Raw genomic sequence first — 25,088 nt, 5'->3', positions numbered from 1 at the left:
AGGACAGCCAAGGCTACAAGGGGAACCCTGTCTCAAAAAACAAAAAACAAACAAAAATTTTATTTATTTATTATGTAAACAATGTTCTGCTTGCAGGTATGCCTGAATGCCAGAAGAGGGCATTAGGTCATATTATAGATGGTTGTGAGCCATCATGTGGTTGCTGGGAATTAAACTCGGGACCTCTGGAAGAGCAGTCAGTGCTCTTAACCTCTGAGCCATCTCTTCAGCAGCCAAGAGATATTCTTTTAAAACTCCATCTTGGGAGTTGGAGAGATGGCTCAGTGGTTAAGAGCACATACTGTTCTTGCAGAGGACCCAAGTATTATTCCCACTACATACATCAAAGAGCTCACAACTGCCTATAACTCCAGCTACAGGGGAATCTTAACACCCTCTGTCCTCTACACTTATATGTAGATATGTGCATATACACACAAATACATAGTAATAGTAAAGGCCATTTTTTATTTTTTAATATTTATTTATTGTGTGTACAGTATTCTATTTGCATGTGTGCCTGCGTGACAGAAGCGGGACACGCACCAGACCTCATTACAGATGGTTGTGAGCCACCATGTGGTTGCTGGGAATTGAACTCAGGACCTTTGGAAGAACAGTCAGTGCTCTTAACCCCTGAGCCAGCTCTCCAGCCCCCAAAGGCCATCTTTTAAAAACAGCATTTTGCTCTGTATTAATAAGCTGAAAAAGTTTAAAAGCTGCTAACTTTTCTCCCTTTATGAATACAATGTCGAAAAATTTACAAAGGGCATTTGGAATGTTTTTTAATTTTTAAAATTTATGTGTATGGGTGTTATACCTACATGTATGTTTGTATATTGCTGTGTGCTTGGTCCCTAAAAAGGCCAGAACTGGGCATCAGTTCCCTTGGAACTGGAGTTACGTATGTTATGAGTTATATATGTAGGTGAACCCAGGTCTTTTGGAGGAGCAGCTAGTACTCTTAACCATTGAGTGATCTCTCCAGCCCCAGTGCCTTTTTTGTTTGTTTGTTTTGTTATTGTTGTTGTTTTGTTTTTTCAAGATAGGCTTTCTCTGTGTAGCCCTGCTGTCCTGGACCTCGCTCTATAGACCAGGCTTGGTATTAATGGAGATCTCTGCCTCCTGAGTGCTTGGATTAAAGGTGTACACTACCATGTCTGGCTGTTCGTTTTTCTTTCTTTCTTTTTTCTTTTTAAAATCAGGTTTCTTTAGCTCTATCTCTTCAATAATTTTGTTTTGGATTAAACTAGCAAGCAGTATTATAGAAGTTTGGGGACTTAAAGAAATATGAGTGTTTCCTTTATTCCTTTTTTCATAAAAACTAATTCTGAGATAGGCCTGGTGAGATGGTGCAGCACTTGCTACACATGTCTGTCCACATGAGTTTGAAACAGACTCCAAAAGTTGTTTTCCACGTGTGCTCTATGCTGTAAAGCTGTGCACACATACCAACAAGAAAAATAACTTCTGTGCTAAATCCTATATTCTAGATGAGATTTTCTTTGATCTACTTTCTGAAAAGTAACTGGTAGCACCTCACTCAAATTGAGAAAACTCTGGCGAGAACGCTGAATACTTAAAGAGTATTTCTAAGCTTTGCCTCTTCTTCTACCTCAATGACGGTCATGTGGACAAATGTCAAACAACTTATAACAAGGGCTCACTATTTACCTTGGCTTGCCTGGAACTATGTGTGGACAGGGCTGGTCTCAAATTTATAGTGAGACCTATCTCTGCCTCCCTGGTGCTGGGATTAATGGCTTTGTGCCATTCTGCTTATGTATTGTTTGAAAAGGAGGAAAAAAAGTAAGGAAAGAGGCCTGGGTATGGGATAGTAGGAGAAGGGGCAGGAGAAGTCACCTCAAGTGTTTCCCAGTGATTTTTAACTTGTGCATTTTTATTTTATGTACATTGGTGTTTTGACTGCATGTACATCCATGTGAGGGTGTCAGATCCCCTGGAACAGGAATTACAGACGGTTAAGAGCTATCATATGAGTGCTGGGGATTGAACTGGGTCCTCTGGAAGATCAACCAGTACTCTTAACCACTGAGCCATCTCTCCAGCCTCCAAATGAGTGTTTACAACATTGTAAGTGGAGAAAATATTCACTTATCTTCATCTTTTGTGAGAGAATAATTTTGAGAGAGCAGCACTCTAAAACCTTTTTAAAAAATCTTTTATAACAAATATTTAGTTCTGTTTTATAACAGTCTTTAGTTTTTGTCTTTGCAAAGTGAAAATTATATGTGAGTTAAATTCACTGTACAAGTCCTGTAGCAATGAGATGTAGGGTGGCTTAGCTGCTGTTCAAAACAGGAAATGCTGTTTTAGATATGCTTATATATGATGCTCTGTTTCCTTTTAAGCTACAGAGATAATTACTACTTAAAAACTGGTAAAAGTTAGGTTGGGTAGCTGATGCAAGACTTTTTTTTAAGGCAGGGTTTCTCTGTAGAGTCCTAGCTGTGCTTCGAACTCAGGGATCCTTCTGTCTCTACCTCTGGAGTGCAGGGATTTAAAGGCATGTGCCACTATACCCAGCTATAAGGCACATTTTTAAGATAATATTTTCAAGATAAGTTTAATACAAGGTTGCTATAAATAGTTGGGTTATATAAAAGACAAACATGTAAAAAATATTTGTACATGTGATACTGAGTAGATAGGGGTTATGACTGTGTTTCCTCACTCTGGAGATTAAGGCCAGAAGATAAGGAGTTCATTGCAGGCTTGGTCTATTTAGTGACACCTTGTCTCAAAAATGGAGAAAGAGGAGAGAGGGGGAGGAAAAGGACGAAATAAGAACTTGTGAGGCTGTTAGGAAAGATAACCACTGTTGACACTTTGTTATATAAGTAGCCAGTGGGGTCTGTTGTACCAACAGTTTTGCAATTTTTTAAGGAAACAAAGTTAGAAGCCAAGCCTCATTGTTGACACTTTGTTACATAAGCAACCAGTGAGACAGATCCCCTGGCTGGATGGGTTCTACCACCCATGTGTGACTGTCTTCTTGCTTTTGCCTCCCAAAGCCTAGGATTAACCAAATAGGTAGGCACCACGGCATCCTGCTAAGAAAGAGTAAGAGCTAACAGAATAGTGCTTGGCAAAACATAAGTGCTATAAAATACTTGACACACATTAACACATTGGGCCCTCACACTGAACATTTTATTTTGATTTGATCATTTGCTTTAATTTACATGGGAGGAAACTGAGGTACAGAGAAGATAATGATCATCAAGTTGCATAGTAAGCAGTCACTATTAATTCAACCCCGCTTAATTTGACTCTGTTATCACTTTGGGTAAGTATGTTGGTGCTTTATACAATCTATCAATCCTATGCTAATTTCCCCTTCCTGTCCCATTCAGAAGTCAACATTACTACTTCTGGGGAGATGACTCACTGGGTAAGAGCATTTGCTGTGTGAGTAGAGGACCTGAGTTCAGACCCTCTGCACCAGCAGTACTGTGCACTAACTCCTACATTGTGAGGGGCAGCAACGGGGGGATTTGTTGGGACTTGCTGGCCAGCCAGTCTAGTGAAAAGATGCTGAGCTCCAAGTCCATTGAGACAATGTATGGAGGAAATAAGGTGGGGAATAATTAAGGAGGTAATCTAGTATGCTTTGGCGGCTTCCTGGATGTAGGCACACACAGCCACGCCACACCCCATTCAGTTAATAGAAGACCATGAGTTTCTTCAGGCAATGTTGGTAATAGCTTATCTATTAGCAGAGAGAGAACAATCCCAAGGCAAGACAAAAAAAAAAAAAAAAAAAAAAAAAAACCTGAAAAAATTGTATGTAAGATAACAACAGCTGTCCCAAAGGTAAACATAGTATTTGTCTTCAGATGTTTGAAGGATTTTGGAGGCCAGAATGAGAACTCGCAACACAACTGAGATCATATTGTAGTGTGTGGAAGGCGTTCCCAATAATGTCCTTTTACCAAAAGCAGGGAAGTAGAATAATAGCTCAGAATGTTCATAGGAGGAGTTCTGTAATAGGTGGGAAATGGGCTAACTTGATAGCTTATTTCAACTCTTAAAATTCTATGACTGTAGGGGGCTGGAGAGATGGCTCAGAGGTTAAGAGCACTGTCTGCTCTTCCAAAGGGCCTGAGTTCAATTCCCAGCAACCACATGGTGGCTCACAACCATCTATAATGTGATCTGGTGTCCGCTTCTGATGTGCAGGTGTACATGCAAGTAGAACACTCTATACATAGTAAATAAATAAATAAATAATTTTAAAAATTTTATGACTGTAATTTTCGGACATGTTATAGAGTATAGCATTTATATTGTCTGTGTAGCTTCTGAGTAGCAATTACAGTACTCTTAATTCCTTAGTTAATGAAGGGCAAATTAATCTAGAAGATTTGACAAAAATATCAAAACCAAGCATTAATCCTCTAGCTGTAGGTAAATTCCTAGACAATTTCTATTTTGTGCTTTGGCTTAGTCAATTAAGATTTTTGAAATAGCTGTTTTATAATAAGTAGTGACTAGAATTCTCTATTCAAGTAAATATTCAGAACGTATTATGAACAGAAGAAATATTTTACTATGGTGTGGTGGTACTGATATAGGAAGAAATGTTAAGTGCATAATCATGAAACACTACAGCTTTGAGTTACGCACACCCTGGCACCCTGGCTAACTGTGTATAAATCACAGAGAGTGATTTATAAATTGTGGAAAAAGGACAGTCTTTTAACAGGTATTTTCCCTTACTTGAATATGTATTTGTATATCTCCAAACTGACTTTTCATGGGTTCTTGGATTTTAGCACTAGACAAGATCTTTCTATAGTCTAATATACCTAAAGCAAAATGAGTTGGAAAGGCCATGATTTGCCTATTGGAGCAGTTTTCTATCATAGGTAAAAGGCTGTAGTATTTAACAGGTGACCAGAAATGAGAGCAATACCACTCTATGGTGAGACCCCCAACCATAAAATTTTGTTGCTACTTCGTCATTGTGACTTTGCTACTGTTATGAATCATAATGTAAATATATGGTATTCAGAACATCTGGTATGGGACCCCCAAAGGAATAATAACCCACAGGGTGAGAACTGCTGCTCTACAGGCTTGCGTACAGCCCTATCTTATGGAGGCATTTTCTCAGTTGAGGTTCCCTCCTCTCAGATGACTATAGCTTGTGTCAAGTTGACATAAAACTATCCAGTAGCACACCTGTAATCCCAGCACTCTGGGTGACAAAGGCAGACAGATCTCTTGTCAGTTCAAGGCTAGCCTGGTCCATAAAGCGAGTCCATGACAGCTAAGGCTACACAGAGAAACCCTGTCTCCAAAGACCAAAACCAACCCACCAAACAAAAAACCTAGCATTCACTAACTTCTTAGAATAATGTTTTGAAAAAAAATTTTTGAGTAGGACTCAATATTTAGGTGCCTATAAATACCTGTGAATATGTGTGAAGTGTCGTGAGAGAGATAACAGGATTTCATCAGGGATTGGGATGATGGCTCAGTAGGTAAAAGCCCTTGATGTGCAGATACGAGAGCTGAGTTCGGGTCCTCAGCATCCGTGTTGTCTTGTAAAAGCTTAGCATGACTATTTTTACCTGTAACCCCAACAGAACCAAGTTTGGCTGGGTTTACTGGCTATCAGCTTTACTACAGAATGGTGAACTACAAGTTCTGTTGTAAGGGAAGTAGGAAGAGAGCGATGGAGGACAGCAGACATCTTCTCTAGCCTCTACAAATACATGCAGCACACATTAAAAGAGCCCACCAATGTCGCACAGAACACCAGTCTGGTTGCTTGATTGACATAAACTGTATATGAGATATATATGGTAAGATATATAGTGTGAGATATATGTTGTTTGTATAATATGCATGGCTTTATTGTAAATTAAAAATTACTAATATTCTGGCATTGAAGCAAACCTATCTCAACCTATCTCTTTCTTTTTCTTTTTTTGTTCCTTCCTGCCTGCTTGCCTTCCCTCCTTCCCCTTTTCCATCTTACAATTCTTTTGCCTTAGCCTTCTGAGTGCTCAGACTTTTATTTTTAAAGATAGCTTTGGTATATAGCAGTTGGTAGAGCTGTTAGCTATATATACCAGGCTGGCTACAAACCTGTGGCTTTCCTGCCTGTGCCTCCAAGTGCTGAGATTATAGATATGTGTCAGCATCCTTAGTTCTCATTTTTGTATAATCATTTATTGATTCTTTGATTTCCTCTACATAAGGTCTAGATATATTAATCATAACATATATCACTTGATTTAACATTGGTTACTATTGTTCTACATGTGTCCAGTTTTCTTGTCATGATAAACTACTTGTTATTTTAGAACATAATTTAAATGTTAATTATGCTGTCCTGGGCTTGCTCTGTTGACCAGACTGGTCCTGAACTCAGGGATCTGCCTGCCTCTGCGTCCCTAAGTGCTGGGACACAGGTGTGTATCACCACACCTGGCTACTGTTCTAACTTTAACAAGAAAAAAAGCAATGTCATTGTTACCTACTAGGGAAATCTAAGTATCCCAATCACAGGAAAAAATTTACATTTTAAATTATAAATATGACATTTTGCCAGGCATGGCCATTCATACCTTTAACCCCAGCACTCAGGGAGTCCTTTCCCTTTTAAAAATGAAGTCTTAGCTTAGTGTGGCACACATCTATAAGTCCAGCTCTGAAGATATCTAGGCCCCTAGTTAAGGCCAACCTTGACTAAAAATGAGAACTAGAACATCAGCTCACTATCAACAACTAAAATACTATATAAATTAGTATATCAAGTTATTATGGGATATTTGCCTTTTATATTTATACATTTGTGACTGGAGAAATTCATTCATTTGTTCATTCACTCATTTTCTCCCTGCGGATTGAACCAAGTGCACCAAGCATGCTAAACAAGTCGTAGAAAATTGCAATGTATTAAAAAAGTTGTTTTACCTTACCTCATTTGAACAAAAATTGCAGATCTTTAATAAATACTTCCTACACATAAGGATATTTTTCTACATAATCCCAATGTAGCAAATGGGAAATTAATATAATGAAGGCTGTGGTGAAAAGGAAAACAAACTATAATTAAATATATTTGACAGATTTTTATTTGTTTGTTTGTTTGTTTTCAAGACATGGTTTCTCTGTGTAACCTTGCCTATCCTGGACTCAATTTGTAGACCAGGCTGGCCTTGAACTTACAGCAGTTTGCCTACCCCTGCCTCCAGGGTGCTGGAATTATATCTATGAGCCGCTGATTTTGACAGATTTTCATTAATGCTTAGACTGAGGAAGTAGAAATGATAATATTGTGTTTATATTCTTATATAAAGTGTTTGAGTAAGGTAGTGGAAACTGCTGAGCATCTTTGTAAGAAAAGCTAGATGGTTTGGGAATTGTCCCTGATCTGTGACTAGAGCACTAAGGAGAGCAAGGGAAGGAAAGAGAACAAGGGAATCCAGGGTGTGTGTGTGTGTGTGTGTGTGTGTGTGGTGTGTGTGTGTGTTACGAATTCAATATGGCCTTGCTCATGCTACCTAGGGTTTGGACTCATCCCCAGGATCCACATCTTATCTTTTAACCCCGACTACTCAGTTTAAGGATCTAGTTCCAATTTCCAGATGTTAGTGCTCCATTTGAAGCTCAGAATAAGAAGAATTACATATACATACACTTTTTCAACTAGGTTTCCTATTTCTTTTACTGTCTCTTTTACCAGAACTTGGTCTAGTCTCTCTTTGCAGCTCAACCATATTCCATCAATATCTTATTGATATCTGCATCTTTGAAATGACATTAGATGGAGTAAAAATTTTCCTCCTAACTTTATTATTACCAATCTGATATTTTGAGAAAACTGCTCACTTATATTTGTATTTAAGTTGATCCATATAAATTACTATGATTAAATTCTATACCATATTACATAGCTAAAAAGCACGGTCACTTTAAGGAGGCTGTCTTGTCTTCTAATCCATGTTCTCCTATCCAGTAACAATGGGATCTTTAAATTAAATTAAATTAAATTAAATTAAATTTCATTTTATGTGTATGAGTGTATTGCCTGAATGTATGTGTGTGTACCATGCGCATTCCTAGTGCCCAGAGGCCAGAAGAGTGCATCAGAACTTTCAGAACTGGAGTTATAAGCTCTTGTGAACTGCTAGGGACTGAACTGGGGTCCTCTGGAGAATAGCCAGTGAGTGGTAGTGTTCCCAAATGCTTAACCATCTCTCCAGCTCCCCTCAGTGCAATCTGAAGCAGGTCTTTGTGAGAGTGTCCTTGCCTGTAAATGAACAGTTAACAGCAGTGCACAGCTAAATGAGATCTGCTGGATATTAACTAGGACAGTGTATACGAACCATTAATGACTGTGAGAATAGTATTCTATGCCAAATATGCAGTAAGGGGTTTTGTTTTGTTTTATTTTTGTTTGTTTGTTTTTGTTTTTGAGACAGGGTTTCTCTGTGTAATAGACCTGGCTGTCCTGGACTCCCTTTGTAGACCAGGCTGGCCTCAAACTCACAGAGATCTGCGTGCCTCTGCCTGCTGAGTGCTGGGACTAAAGGGGTGCGCCCACGCCTGGCTAAGTTTCAGCTCTTATGTCAATACTTATGTCCCTTTTGTCCTTTGGTAACAATAGCCAGAAGAGTGTCTGCCCTCTTCTGTTTCTCTGTCTCTTTGCTAGTGCTACTACCTGTTTCTCCTTCAGGATTAAATTACTTAGTAGCCATAAATACTTAGAACAGTGCCTGGCACTAACTAATTATTAAGTGAGACTGGGGCTTCTGCCTTGACACGCCTACTACATGCTGTCCAGATTGATCTTTCTAGAACTGCTTAGAGAGTGCTACATTTCTCTTGTAACCTGTAATTTCCCAAAAGGAACAAAGCTAAAACTCTTCACTTTTATACAGTTATCAGATTATTTGTGAAGAAGAGTTGTAAAGGAGGCATTAAATAAAAGACAAAGCCTGGCCACTGGTAGGGGACACCTTTGATCCCAGCACTTGGGAGACAAGAGACAAGCAGATCTCTGAGTTCAAGGCCAATCTAGTCTACAGAGGGAGTTCCAAGACAGCCGGGCCTCCATAGAGAAACCCTGTATTAAAAAAACAAAACAAAAACAACAACAAAAAGATACATTTAAAAATTGGAGCAGTGACGTTTTAACTATTTAAAGATGCTGCTTACTAAAATAGTCTCCTTTTTTTAATAGCCCAGAGTTTGTTTAGTTTAGTTTTGTTTTGTTTTTTGAGACAAGGTTTGTCTCAAACCATGTAGCCCTGGCTGTCCTGGAACTCTGTACACCAGGCTGGTGTTGAACTCTGTCTGCCTCTGCTTTCTGAGTACTCTGAGTACTGGGATTAAAGGCAGCCAATGGCTGGCTAGTCGTCGTCTTCTTCTTCTTCTTCTTCTTCTTCTTCTTCTTCTTCTTCTTCTTCTTCTTCTTCTTCTTTTCTTTTCTTTTTTTAATAGAAAGGAAAGTTTTATCAATCATCAAATTCAAGAGTCAGGTGTAGGCACATGCCTTTAATCACAGCTCTCCAAGGCAGAGGCATGTGTATCTCTGTGAGTTTCAGGATAGCAGAAGCTGATACTGTCTCAAACAAACAAAAACAAAACAAATTCAAGTCAACTTGTTATTTATTTTTAACAAGATATTAAACTTAAATTTCATCTGTGATAGGCTTTGTTAAAACAGAATATGAAGCGTAAAGGCCCAAAAAGATTGAGATTTTTGTCAGAAAATCAATGTGTACATGGAGATAATGAAAATAGTTTTATTTCTCAATTTGGAAAATAACAGTTGCTTTGTTATTATTGCTTTAAGATGCCGTGGAAAGAGACTTAGTTTCTAAACAAGTCACTTGTTAAGTGTTCATTTGCATGACCTGCTCTTTAACCCTTTGTTCATTGGCCTCTACTTTTAGTAGTTTAAATATTTTATTAGAATTTTGTGAAGTAAAGTTTTTTCCCTCCGGTAAAAATTGCATTGAATTAAAAAAAATACTGAGCCACATAAAGCGATTTCTCTGCTGTTTTAGTTACCAGATGATTTTTTTTCAAACTATAGTTTTATGGGTATTTTTAGAAAGCTGACTGTGGGAAGTGGCAGATTGAGAGTTAACGAGTTACGGAGGGAAGAGCAGTCCACTGGGGGTTAAACTGCAGAGTCTAATGGAATAATAACTGGTAGCACCATCTGCTGGCCTACTTCCGCAGAAGGAGTCAGTATTTTTAACGACATCTCTAATATTCATGCTGATGCATTTTGATGCTTTGTGCATTCATTTCTTTCTGTGCTTTGTTGGAATCTGGCTATCTGCTTACAGCTATTGAGGAAACAGCTTTTAGGAGGGCTTGCAGCCTTTATCACCGCGAAAGAGGATGAACAGTAGATGTAAACTTGCCAAGGCAGGAATGTGTTGATAAATCAAAATGTGTATTTGTAGACGGTTGTGCATCTCTTGGTTGCAGCTTCCTAAATAGGCCATTTAGGAATCTTCTTTCAATGCTTTTTTCTTGAGCACTGCCTGGGGTGGTGAAAAAGCAGAGGGCAAGCCTTTGTCTGACGCCAAAAATGTCTTCAGTGAAGAGGCCAAGAGGAAGGGTAAGTGAAAGCCTGAATGAGTGGGAGGAGGAGGGGTTCTTTGGGCTAAAAGGCTAATGGGATTGAATAACCCTCCTCGTTACTGGCTGCTGCTGCTGCGGGAGTCGCGCTGCATCGCCATCTTGAGCTTGGTGCTGTTTTCTCAGCCTTGGTTATTTGTTGTAGTCTGTAGGCCTTAAGGTGGCATTTTAGAGATCGTGCCTAAGCCTTCCTTCCTTTTCCAGTGCTGTAGCACTGCTCGGAAAACCTTGGTGAGGCAGGTATAGAAAAGATACCCAGTAGAGCACTCTGGAATCGGCATGAAAATGTGCTTGGAAATTCTTGTTTTTTCTCTCTGCTGTAGTCAGAGGCATGTTTACGGGTAAGAACATAACAAAACTGCGATCTAAGCCTATATGGATGAATGCGTGTTTGGAGAGAAAATTCTTTTTAAATGCTCTTGGTCTGCTTCCTGTGAGATTGCTAAAATATTAATAATTGTAATATAAAACTGTAGAACTTGTTTCTTTCCCAAATTGTTTGAGCAAAATTATAACGAAAAAGCCAAAAATCCATGTTTAACTCTTTCATGGGAAAACTAAAACTTTCTTTGATTTTAGATATGAGAACGCCTGTTTACTAACTACCTAGCTGTGCTATTGCATTAAAATGGTTTTGTGATCTCTTCTTAGTCTTAAAACAGGGTCTTTATTTTTCTAAAACTCAGTATTAGGAGGAATGATTCTAGGCTACAATAGCTATTTTTCAATTTAATAATAACTTAAGAGTTTTAAAGGAAAGATGAAAGAAAAACGCATCCAAAATGCAAATTATAGTTATGGGACACAATTTGAAATAATTATAGGATAAAGTCAGAAACCTAAGCATGCTGTAGGAATATCAATAAATCCGTCTCTGTTTACTGTGTACTAACATCCAGAGAAGCAGAATGCCTTACTTTTACCTTTGTTTGCAGCATTCACATATTTGCTTATGTCATTAAATATATATATATATACTTTAGTGTGTTCTATTAATTTTTTTCTGTTTTGGTTTCCCTAGCCTCCATCTTCCAAGAAGAGTGATGGTTCTGGGACATATACTAAGTTGCAGAATACCCAGGTGAGAGTCATGTCTGAGAAGAAGCCAAGAAAGAAGGTGGAATCCGAAAGCAAGCAAGAAAAGGCTAATCGTATAATATCGGAGGCCATAGCGAGAGCAAAGGAGCGTGGGGAGCGTAATATTCCACGGGTAATGAGCCCTGAGAACTTCCCCAGTGCTTCAGTTGAAGGGAAAGAAGAAAAGAGAGGGCGAAGGATGAAATCTAAGCCAAAAGACAGAGACAACAAAAAACCAAAAACTTGCTCTAAGTTGAAAGAGAAGACAAAAATTGGGTAAGTTGATTATTAAATGTAGTGTTTTCCAGTTTCTGTTGAAATGCAGCCTGTGTAACCTCTCTGCTTGCTTTTGATTTGAGTGTGATGTATGGACTCCATTAGGAGATTTTTGCATTGCTAGCTACCATGTACATTTTATTTCCATTTTCAATGAATGGTGTGGTAATCCTAGGGTCTCTCAAATACCACTCTTCTGTTAACATAGCATTTTGTGTGTTTGTATTAACAAAACAAAACATGCAGAGGAAGGGAATAAAAACCCATCTTTTTGTGACAGTTCCAAAGTCACTTTCCTTAAAGACACATTTGAAATTCTTTCAAGGATTCTTTACCTCTTATTAGCATTATAACTCACAGGGTATCTAATTGTTTAAAAGCATAATATAGATTTTCCCCCCAGAAAACTCAGCTACTCAAAAACTCTGGAATGTTGGCCAACAATTACAATAGGCATTTACTGGTTTATTTTATATACTAAAGAGGCCAGGTGTTCATGCTTCAAGAGAATCCTGAGAGCATAGAAATACTTACCAATACTATTTATTTATTGAATTTTGTTATTCAATTTTTGTAGTGTTACGGATCAAAACCTCAGTCTTTGTTTTTTATTTTAAAATTTAAAACCAAGGTCTTGTACATGCGAGACAAGCCTCTGTAGCTCACCTTCATTTCCAAGGCCAGTTCTATATATTTTGAACTGATCATTTATGCATTCTCAAAAAATAAATATATGTAGGCTTTGTATGTAAAGCTAAGCTTAATATAAGACCATCATAGCTTACAATTGTTCTCATTGGACTATTTAGTAATTTTTGAGGCTTTATTTAGAATTTTGCATAAAGGGCTTTATCTAAGTTAATGTACGTTTTTTGTTGTTCACATACACAGAGAAGATAGTAAAGTGAGAATTCCTCTGTGTGAGACTCCTTTTCTTTGCTTAAATTATTGCTGTATTGCTACATAGGTTTATTTTTCATTCTGATGTATTCAAATAATTACAGTCTGTTCATGGTATAACATATCAGCAAATAATATTATTTATTGTACAATTTGCAGACAACTGAAGTGAAATTCAAAGTTAAATTTTTACTCCTTTGTTTACTTAAAAAAATATCCTTATGTCAGCAGTCTTCATAGCCAGCATAAATTGTGCTGAGATTCTCTTTTTAGGTTTATTTATTTATTTTCTGTGTGTGCCTGAGTGTATGCGTGTATAGTCAGTTATGAGCCTCCATGTAGATCCTGGGAACTGAGCCCAGGTTGTCTATAAGGGAAATAAATACTATTAACCACTGAGCTACTCTCTAGCCCTTATTTATTCATTAAAAACAAGGCTTTGATACTGTAGCCCTGGGAGGTGCACGGGGAGTCTACAAGTAGCGTATTGGTTAAAAAAACAAAAGAAAACAAAAAACAACAACGAAAAAAACAAAAAAATAACCAAGGTTTTGTTAATTTGTTTTGAATGAAATACCTGTTTTTCCAAAATTAGATTTATTTTTTTAACTTAATAAGCCTGTATGTCACCTTGCAACATACTAAAAGTTAATAATGTTAAGACTTTCTAATTTCAATTTGTTCAGAGATATGGGCAGAGAAATGTAGTATTTAGGAGGATAACCTTGAAAACAGTGATATTGAAATTTGTGGCTAAACTTCAAAAGCTCTAGTAGTAACTGTTATTCGGTCTAAGTCTGAGGGTGAAGGAGACTAAGCATCTAGAGACAAGTAATGCCAGACCTGAATTTGACTTAAGAGAAAAAGTCTAGGTACAGAAAGTAAAAACAGAAATAAAGTCAAAGAGGAACATGGATTTTGAAAATATGAATTAGTATTGTTAGAAATAGTAATGCTGCCATGGGCTGTTTGGAAGGAGACTGGGTTTTTGTTGTTGTTCCTTTTCATTTCCATTTTATATTTTGAGACTGGTCTGGAACCTACTATGTACAGCAGGCTGGCCTCCTGGAACCCATTATGTAGAGCAGGCTGGCCTCACATTCAATGTGGTCTTTCGGCTTCTGCCGCCTCAGCTCTAGGATTATAGACAAGCGCTGTGCCTGGCTTTGGCTCATTTTTTAAGAGGTGTTGTTTTTTTTTAAAGTAAGTAAATTATTTAAAATAAAATATAATACTGTATCACCAATTGCTTTAATGCTTTCCCCCCTTCTTTCTCTCCCCTGCCCCTCAAGTATACCAATCTCTAGTAAGCAGAAAAAAGTATTTGGAGACAATTGTGCTGAAAGTGTCAGGTGGTTTTTTGGGTTTTGTTTGTTTGTTTTGTATTTTGCTTTTCTTTCTGTCTTGGTTAAATACATGGCAAGATACTAAGTAGTTGCTACAAGGAAAAACTTGAGAACATATGGCTCTGTGACAGTTTATTGTCAGACTGGACATTAGCACAAGGCATTGCATTTGGTAGGCAAGCACTCCACCACTAAGCTAGATTCCTATACCTCAACTCTTTTGATAGAGGAATTGGTAAGTTGCAGGCAAGTAAGGAAAATTGAATTTTACCTGCGTATTACAATATTGTTATAATAGATACATAATCTTGATTATCTTTATCACACAGAGATTTAAAAAATACTGTTTATGTCAGGAAAACATAGAATAAAATATTTTAAATTACATTTGCACATATGTACATTCATACTCGCGTGTGCATGTATGTGCGTGTGTGTGAATGTGTGCACATGTATGTGTGCGTGTGTTGCATGCATGCGCAAGCATGCAAAGAAATTTGAGGACAACTTGTGATTGTCATCTCTCTCTCTCTCTCTCTCTCTCTCTCTCTCTCTCTCATTATATGGGTTCTTCTCCTCATCAGGTTGTTCCTGCTTGGTGGCAAGCAACTTTACCTACTGAACCATGTCACCAACATGAAATAGAATATATGAGTGAGGAATGCAGAGTTCCTCTGTTATCCAATTAAAATATTTCATTAGTATGCCTTCTAATAAGGTGGTGACATGATTTATTGTTTTGAACTTGCTCTGTTCTTCATTCTGTTATTTATTGCAGAGCTGGAGGCCAAACTCAGATCCTTTGCATGCTAGGCAAGCACTCTCCCACTAAGCTGCATTCCCAACGCTACTTTTGTTGGTGTTGTTAGGTTTGTCTGCTGTTTTTGGAGTGGTGGCTTTTTTGTTTTTTGTTTTTAAAGACAAGATGTTACTGGGTAGCCCTGGTTGACCCAGAACACAGAAATCAGACAGCTTCACATCTCAAGTACTGGCCTTAGAGGGTTGTAGCACCATGTCTAACTCCTAGCCATTAAAAAAAATTGTTATGTGAGGAGTCATTTAATTAAAGATCAGTTTGTGTCATTTTCAGTAGCATTTAATGATATGTGAATATCATAAAATTACTTTAAAAAATGAAATTTCCTGTGCATTTTAGAGTTGTTCTATTAGTACCAAATTATTGACACCAATAATTTTAAAGACAATACATGCTTCATTTTAATATCTTTCCATCCCCTTCAACACCCAGTGTTAAGTATACATTTAGCAAGCGGATGTGGAGGCTGGAGAGATGACTCAGTGCTTAAGCTTGGGTACTACTCTTACAGAAGATGCAAGTGCAGTTCCCAGCACCCACTTCAGGAGGCTCACAGCTGCTTGTAACTCTAGCTCGGGAGGATCCAGTGCCCTCTTCTGGCCTCCGTGGTCACAGCACTCATATGGACATACACATGTAACTGAAAAATAAAATAAATCTTTAAAAAAGCACATCTGTAAGCCATTATTTATTGATAATGGCCAGTCAGAATTGGTATTTATTTAACCAATAGATGTGATTCTTAGGTAAACCAGGAAAATTAATCTGAAGAAAAAAATCATTGCTTTAGTATGTTTGAAATGTTTTTATTTTTATAGCTTGATGTGATATGTGTGTGTGTGTAGTGTTGTGTTGTTGTGTAATATAGTATATATGTTTGCATGGATATGTGAAGGAGCATGTGTCTACGCATGATGTATGTGTTGAGGCCAGAGGTCTTTATTACGTGTCCTCCTGAACTACTATCTTATTTTTGAGGCAAATTTCTCGTACTTGGAGATCGCTCATGGGGCTAGCCTGGCTGCCAGGGAGTATCAGGTGCTTGCCTGTGTCTACAGGTGAGTGCCACAATGCCTGAGTTTTCACATGGGTGTTAGGGATTCATACAGCAAGCACGTTAGCAATTGAGCCATCTCCCAAGTCCGAGCCCCAACATTGATTTTATTCATTTGTATGTGTGTATGCTATGTGTCTTTGTGGTATGTATGTTTGCATGTGGTGGGCACACATGTGCACTTAATGTGAAGGCAAGGTAGATGTCATGTGACTCTCCACTTTAAAGCAATTTCTCACAGAATCAAAAATTTTCCAATTCTGCCTGTCCTCATGAGCCAGATTACCCTGGAGATCCCCTGTCCCTGCAGAGTTCAGGATTGCAGGGAGGCCACTGCTCTGCTTGGCTTTTTTACGTGTAGGGACTGGAAGTGGGGGGGGGGGTGCTCTGGTCCTCATTGTTATGTGGCAGGCATCCACTGGGCCGTCTCCCACGACCCTAAATTTATGTGTACGTATATGTGCCTGTGAAGGTTTATTTGCAGCGCATGTGTGCAGGTGCCCTCAGATGCTAGAGGGCATCAGATCCTCTAGGACTGGAGGAGTTACAGGCAATTGGGAGCTTTCTGATGAGAGTACCGGAAACCAAACCCTGGTCTTCTGCAAGAGCAGTGTTATCTCAACTGTTGGGACATTGCTCTAGCCCCTAGATCAATATTTTAAAATGTGGGCAGTAAACATTCTTTTCAGAGTACTTCATATCATCTCATTCAATTTTTGTATTAATTCTGAGACATAGCTTGAGCATATAATATGTTAATGAGATTAAATTCTTTGATTTTTGGAGCCAATTGCATTTAGTCACAAGCAATATAAGTCTGCACAGATACTTACCTGCCATCTTTAGAAGAGGGATGATCATATTATATGTCTCATAGTATCATTCTGAGGAGGAAATGGGTTAACATTTAAAATAAATAAAACAATATCTAGAATATATGATCAGTACATACAAGCTATTATTATTTTCTGAGACCAGAAATAGCATAAAGCTATTTAGGAAAGAAATCAAGGCCAGGAGCTACACATCTTCCTAAAGTTTACACTTGTTCCCTGTCTAGGTTATTTCTCCCTCTCTTAAGGCTCTGTTCCTAAGTAAGACCAGTTTAAAAACTGAACAGGAAAAAATATGAAGAAACAGCAGCAACGAAACCCAGTCACTGCTTTATCCTGTTGTCTGAGTTTTTCTTTTGTGGCATGAACCCAGCGTCTTGCACATGCATATGTGATTGGAGGCACTCTTGCTAAACTGAACTGTCAGTCCAAGGTTGCTACTTTCTAAGGTGTTCCTTGGTCAGGACTTACTTTCGGACTGATTATCCGAACAGGCATAACAGAGAGCTTTTGGATCTTCTCATAGCTGTACAAGTTTCTTCAGCTACAGCCCTTGATGACTGGACTCTTTGGTTTTGTATTACTTATAGTTAGCCTGTTGGCTATAGGAACATTATTTATTAAGCACTTGAAGTAGTTTTCTGCTTAGCTATAGCAAAATACATAACTTTTGAGATATTTGTCAAGGTCAAATAGAAATTAAATTGTAGACATTATGACAGAATGCAGTAAGACATTAAACCTCAAGGTTTAATGTGGTCTTGTTGGTTTAGTTACATATGATTGGTTTGGTTTGGTTTTGGTCCTAGGGGGTCAGTTGGCATCTTGTTTGTGCTAGGCAAGGGTTCTACCACTCAGCTCTCTCTCCAGCCTCTTTTAGTACTTTTAAGATCAGTTTGAAATCACCTTGGGGTACATAGACACTATTTGAAGAAATGATAGTGAAATATGTGAGCTGTAATTTCTGTTGGGTTTTTTTTTTTCAAAATAATAGAAATTTTGAAATTGGTGTCATCTTCAAATATGTAAAGGGCTGAATTAGTTGTTTGGCAGATGCTAACAAACGATTATAAAATTATATGGTTTAAATACATTACATATATTCTTATTGTACCGTTAGTAGTCTGTGTAAAGCCAGACAGACAAAATATTCTTTTAATTTTACTATTTAAATCTAAATTATAAAACTCAGATAATGTGAAACAGTAATCTGCAGAGTAAGTAGGTATACATGTTACTTAGGACTTTCAGCTACTGTTTGCTTTTCCATTAAGAATTATGCTTTACAAGACTAGTAAGGTTTCTCATTCGCAGAACAAGGCGTCCTACTTCATTGAATATAAAAAGCTTTTGATCATAACGCACCATCTTTTTGTGTGTCAGTAAGAAAGAAAAGTGTTGCCAATTAAAGCTGTGACAAATTACCAAGAGACTCTTGGTTATAGATAAGTTACATATGCTTTTTTATTCATTTTGTTTCATTTTACCTGTCTTTTTTAAGAATTAAAATTCAACTATGCTGTCAGTCATGATCCCAGCACTGAGGAGAAAGAGGAAGGCAGATCTCTGAGTTCACGGCCAGATTCTTCTATATAGTGAGTTCCAGGACAGCCAGTGCTACATAGCAAGATCCTGTCTCAAAAACTAAAAAGAACTGTACTCAAACATATTAAATGATTGTGTGGATTCTTTTTTTAAGATTTATTTATTATGCATACAGTATTCTGCCTGCATGTGTGCCCACATGCCAGAAGAGGGCACTGGATCTCATAATAGATGGTTGTGAGCCACCATGTGGTTGCTGGGAATTGAACTCAGGACCTCTGGAAGAGCAGACATCTCTCCACCCAATTGTGTGGATTCTTAATAGTTATTAATTTAACACACTGGGGCAGGGACAGAAGCAACATTTAACTCTGGACAGGAAATAATGAAATATTAAAGTTACCAAAAGCTTATAATACAGTATCCTTTTACAAATTTAAGGATTACTGTTTTAACTAAAATAAAAAGCTCATTTAAAACTTGTTTGTTTGTTTGTTTCTTTCTTTCTTTCTTTCTTTCTTCCCTTTACATCCTGGTCACAGCCCCATCTGTCCTGTCCTCTCAATCCCACCCTCCTTCCTCTCCCCTCCCCTATTCCTCAGGAAAGGGGAGCCCTCCTTCCTATCTACTCCAGCTCATCATGCCGCATCAGGACTGTGCACTTGCTTTTCTTAATGAGATTAAATTGAGATGTTGAATTGACTTTTTGGGCGTGGGCACTAGGATTCCCATCTCCTGTCTTTATACTTGTGTAGTAAGCACTGTTCTCACTGAGCCATTTCCTAGTCCCCAAGTGTACTGAGGGGGGGGGAGAGGGGGAGGGAGGGAGGGAGAGAGAGAGAGAGAGAGAGAGAGAGAGAGAGAGAGAGAGAGAGAGAGAGAGAAGAGAGTGTGTGTGTGTGTGTTGTGGAACTCACTCTGTAAACCAGGCTCTGTAGCCTTGAACTCAGAGACCCACCTGCTTCTCCTAGGATTAATGGCATGTCCACGGTACCTGGCTAGAAAAATAAATATTTTTGATACCTTTAAAAATGACCTCATTTTAGGCTGGAGAGATTGATCAGCCGTTAAAGGCTAGGCTCAGAACCGAAAATAAAGCAAAATAATGTAAAAAAATTTTTTTGTCTGTTTTCTGTGTTTCAAATTATGTGGATAGTTCTTGTTTTGGTTTGGGTTGCTTGAGACAGGGTCTTGCTGTGTAATTCAGGCTGGCTTCGAACCCATAGTCTTTCTGCCTCATTCTCCTACATGTGAGGATGACAGGCATGAACTATTTATACCAAGTATGATGGGAGTATTAATCACAACATATGGACTAATTGAGTAAGATTCATTGTCCAATTACTGCAATGAGAGAATCAACAGGGGGCAATTACAGCTTGACACAGTGTAGAGCTTAGCCTGTTAACAGAGTTTACTAGTAATGAATGGGCTGGATGTAGATGAGCGCATAAATTACACTCAGAATCAAATGTAACACATATCTTGGACCGATAGCAAGTGAATTAATCAAGAATTCAATTTTATACCATCATTCAAATTGGCCTTTTCTGTCAGAAACTGTGTGGATATTTAGGAGATTGTGGTTGGTTTCACTTGAATAAATATTGCTAGTTTGTTGATATTAATAACAGATCTTTTTAATATTGTTGTTGAGACAGTATCTCACAATGTGACTGGTTGCTATGTAGACCAGGCTGGTCTTACACTCACAGAGATCCATCTGCCTCTGCCTCTTGACTGCTGGGATTAAGGGCACTTGGCTCCTTTAACATTTTAATTTTTATTTATTTTTATTTTATGTACATTGGTGTTTTATCTACATGTATGTCTGAATGAGGGTGTCAGATCCCCTGGAATAGGAGTACAGGCAGTTGTGTGCTGCCATGTAGGTTCTGGGAATTGAACCTGGGTTCCCTGGAAGAGCAGCCAGTGCTCTTAGCCGAAGAGCCATCTCTCCAGCCCTCCTATACCATTTTTTTTAAATCAAAAGTTGCATAAGGGTTTTATTATGAAGTTGTTTCATACTACTATGTTGTTTTACTTTGTGAATGTGTTTCTCCTTGAATTATAAGTGCATTGTATTTGAAGAATGCATTTACAATGAATATTTATTGTTATTCATAACTAATTCTACATATAGAATTAATAATTCAGGATGTTCTACAACATTTGGGTATTTGTGTACTTGACTACCTCTTATTTGTCTATTACATCGTCTGAGTTCCTTCAGGTACCATTTGTGGCTGTCTGCTGCACTGTATAGCCAGTACAGATCTCTTGTTGTTCAATTGTCATACAAACTTTAAGGTTAAAGATTTACTGATAATAGCACTTCTGTTTTCTGGTTCATCAAACTGTGTAATGCTAAATGTTTATTGACTGAAGTAGATATGCCAGTTTGTTTTAAAATCTGTAAGTGGTCTCATAGTAACCTAGTAATAAAGGGACCTTTGTTGTTGTGTTTGTTTTATTGTTTTCCTTCTTACTGGACTTGACCGTTTTGTTTTGTTATTTGCGCTAAACTCCCCCTGTCTGTTGAGACTGGTTCCTGCTCTGCCTGCCTTAGAGTTTTTCTCAGAATTAACAACTCATATAGGCAAATGAGCTTTAAATTTTTAGTGGTGTCAATAAGAAGTTTAACATTGCTTGGGTATTTATTCCTAATCTTCGGGGACAACAGAGTACTTTGAGGGAAGTACTTAAAACTAGAGCCTATTGTGCTGGCGCATACCTCTAATCCAGTCCCTGGGGAGTCCCAGGTGAGGGGTGAAAGCTGGAGGTGGGCCAGGCAATTTAGAGAGATTCTGTCTCTAATTTGAATGAGCTGTGGGTGTGTCTTAGTGGAAGTGCTTATTTACATGTGTGGAGCTTGGGTTCGACCCCGGTATATTGTTCTTTTCTTTTCTAAATTGATCCTTAGTGTTGGAATCCACCAATCTCAGGTTTCTTTTATTGGCTTGTTTTAGTATATTTGTAGTAGTTTTGATTTTTGCTTTTTAAGTAATTTGAAATAATTTTTGGCTTGCAAAACTAGGTTAAAGGTCTTTTAGGCTTTTTTCTCATCTTCCTCAGATGCTGACATCTTATGTAGCCATAGTACAAGGATCAAAGCTAGTGAGTGAACATTTGTACAGTCCCATTAACTAATCCACGGGTTGCTTTTCAATAGTATTTTTCTTTTGTCTCCTTTTAAAAGAAAACATCCACTGAAGACAGGATCTTGCTGTGTAGCCAGACTTGCTTTAGACTGTTTCCAGTTATCCTGCCTCTCCCTTTCATGCACTGAAATTACAGGTGACATTTTCACTTTTGACATTTACTGGTCAGTCCTTTCTAGGCTTGCATTGTTACTTTCTCTGCTACTTCTCATGAGGACTCTGCATCTTAAATAGACTGCTTTCTATTAACGCCTAGTCTGTGGTAATCTAATACCAAGTTAGTAATTATTACCCTTAGTGTTACATACATGCCTTTTAGGACAGACATAAGCTAATGCAACTTAACAGTTTCCATTCAGTGTTCTGTGTAAAAGTAGCCATGGTTGTATTTCATTTGGTTGGTTTGTTTTACAAGACAGGGTTCCTCTCTGTGTAGCTCTGGCTGCCCTGGACTCACTATGTAGACCAGGCTGGACTTGAACTCACAGAGATCTGCCTACCTCAGTCTCCTGAGTGCTGGGATTAAAGAAGTACATCACCAAGCTTGACTTAGCTGTGGTTTTAAATCTTCAAATATATACATCCTTCTATCCCACCCAGAATTAAGAGAGCCAAGAATTATGTCAAATATAAGAATAACTCTCTGTGACACATCAACTATGTCATTTGTAAACAGAAAAGATTAATATTTTGCACTTAAACTTAGTAAGCTACTATATCTGAAATGCCTGCTACCACATTAGGGTTTTATTTTGCATTGTGATGCCAGAGACTGTACCTAAGGCTCTGTACACGTTAGAGGAGCAGTGTCCCATGGAACTGCACTCCTCTCACAAACTCAGACTTTCCAGGGGGCTGTGGTGGCATTTACTTCAAGTACCAACACCCAGGAAGCTGAGGCAGGTTTCACACTAAATTCTAGGTCAACTGGGTCTACATAGTCAGAAGTTGTCTTTTAAAAAGCCAGTGTGGATTTGAAAAGGATTTTTGCCTGTACAATTCAAAATTATTAGTAAGTTTATAAAATAAAATTATATTCTAGACCTATGCTAGAAGAAAACCATAGACTATGTTAAGTAAAATCATATATATATTTAAGATATATGTTTATGTATATGTGTGTTGTGTCCTCATGTACATATATCTATAGTTCAGAAGATGGTATCTGATCTCATGAGACTACAATTACAGATGATTGTGAGCTGCCATGTGCGTGCTGGGAATTGAACTCAGGACCTCTAGAAGCGTACCCAGCGCTCACTGAGCCATCTCCAACCCTGTGAAATTGAATTTTAAAATTACTAGTTTCTTTTAAAGTTTTCTTTTGTTTAGTTTTGTGTTTACTTATTTGTTTTGAGGGAGGGTCTCACTGTGTAGCATTGTCTGACCTAGAACTCTGTTGAATTCACAGAGGCCTACCTGTGGTGTGTACTTCTATATCTGGTCCTAAGGGTTTGTTTGTTTGTTTGTTTGTTTGTTTATATTTGTATGTGTGTCTGTATATGTGTATGGATGCCTACAGAGGCCAGGAGAGAATGTCAGATCCCCTGAAGTGGGTGCTGAGCCAAACCCAGGCTCACTGCAAGGGCAGCAAGTTTTGTTAATTGCTAAGCCGTCTCTCCAGCTCCTTAGGTAAAATAGTTTTTTAAGATTTATTTCTTATGTACACAGGTGCTTTGTCTGCATGCATGCCTGCAGACCAGAAGAGGGCTTCAGATAGTGAGCCATCATGTGGTTGCTGGGAATTGAACTCAGAACTCAGGACCTCTGGAAGAGCAGCCAGTGCTCTTAAATGCTGAGCCACCTGTCTAGTCCCAGTTTTATGTTTGTTGGTTTGTTTTCTTAAACAACCCACTAATTTTAAAACTCGTTAAAGATTTAGACAGGTAGGGTCCTATCCCATGGAGCATAAACACTGACTTGAACTTTAGAATGTTAGTCTTTGCCTGTCATTACAAGACTTTCTGTAGTCCTCTCTCTGTCTCTTCCTCTTTGTGTGTGTTCTATTCACTATTACTGCGGCACATTTGCCTTGCTTTTCTATGTGTCCTCCTGTCCGGGATGTACCATAGCCTCTCACTATCTGCTAAACTGTTTTTCATCATTTAGTCAACACCTCAAACTCTACCTTTTCTGTAATGCCTCGTTAGTCTTCCATAAACATAAGCACATCTAAAATAGTCACACTGAATTCTTTGCTAACCTCCACTTTTACGTTTCTTGTTGTGGCCCTTGTCTCACTCTGATACTGTAAGGTTAAAGACTGTCATTTTTCGACTGATATAATTTGTACTTTCCATTAGTTGAGAATTACTATCTGTAAAGAGCTAACATAGTATATCAAGTTTCCATTCCTGGAATGAAGCATCTGAGATAAACAACCTCTTCAAATGATAGATTGTTTTGTCTCGTGATTCCTGAGGCCTTAGTCCACAGGCACTGACCAGCTTGGTCAAGACATGGACCAGCGAAAGGGCAGAACTTCATGGCCGTGGGCATGTGGGGAAGGAAACTACTCATCTTCTGTCTGCTGGGAAGCAGATGGAGAGGGTGTGGCCAAGGTCTCAATGTCCCCTCCCAAGGAACACTCCTAATGATAAGCACCACTCCATCATCTTAGGATCAAGCCTTTAATATTAACATCTGTGGAACATTTAAGATTCAAGCCATAAAACAATAACAGTGAGGGATGCTTGTTGTACTAAGAGGTAAGGCTGTCCTAGTTGGGGCTTCTATTGCTGCGACAAAACACCATGACCAAAAAGCATGCTGGGGAGGAAATGAGTTATTTGGCTCACATTTCCACAGCACTGTCCATCATTGAAGGAAGTCAGGACAGGAAGTCAAGCAGGGCAGAACCCTGGAAGCCTTGGGGATGGGGGTGTTGTCTGCAGAAGCCAGGCCCAGCAGCCCAGGGACGGCACCATGCACCATGGGCTGGACCCTCCCACACTGATCACTGATTGAGAAAATTCTTTACAGCTGGGTCTCGTGGAGGCATTTCCTTAGCTGAGGCACCTTGCTTTCTGGTGACTCGAGCTTGTGTGATGTTGACACACAAAGCCAGCCAGTACAAAGGCTAAGAGAGATCAGGCAATTTTCTCAATGTGGAGGATCTAAATTTCTGAATCTGTGATCTTAACATTCTCATAACTTCCAAAATTGGTAAATAATTGTTAAGGATTTGGATCTATTTGATCTACAACATATGAAAATATTGGAGGAGGTTTTTTTGTTTTGTTTTGTTTTTAAGTTTTGGAAATAGCGATATTGAAAAGAGAATTTTGCTGGTTAGTAATATGGCTTATAATTGGTATGGTGCTTTAATACTGGTGCTGGTGAGACAGATAATGGAATCTAGAATCCTTGTACTTATTTCTCCAGCAAACAGAATTTTACTTTAGAGATGCTTGTTTGATATATATATAATATTAAACATAA

The 25,088-nt window shown here is 38.3% G+C and overlaps 1 protein-coding gene across 11 annotated transcripts in view; it reads left to right on the top strand.

Moving 5' to 3' along the window:
• CHD9 (chromodomain helicase DNA binding protein 9) overlaps window positions 1–25,088 on the top strand; it is a 171,210-nt gene that overhangs the window by 62,995 nt on the left and 83,127 nt on the right. For 6 of the 11 annotated variants that reach the window (XM_084757124.1, XM_084757123.1, XM_084757121.1 and 3 more), the window contains exon 4: window positions 11,660–11,991. In XM_084757124.1, the coding sequence (XP_084613250.1) occupies window positions 11,660–11,991 (332 nt within the window). Of the gene's footprint in view, window positions 1–10,210; window positions 10,619–10,733; window positions 10,980–11,659; window positions 11,992–25,088 lie in introns of those variants that run through there. The other 5 variants (XM_084757128.1, XM_084757127.1, XM_084757126.1 and 2 more) reach the window with 3 other exon arrangements.

This window comes from Acomys minous, assembly GCF_964271855.1.
Source record: "Acomys minous genome assembly, chromosome: 14".
In the NCBI taxonomy this organism is placed as follows: Eukaryota; Metazoa; Chordata; class Mammalia; order Rodentia; family Muridae; genus Acomys; species Acomys minous.
The sequence above is the reverse complement of the archived record's forward strand: the minus strand, read 5'-3'. Positions and strand labels throughout refer to the sequence as shown.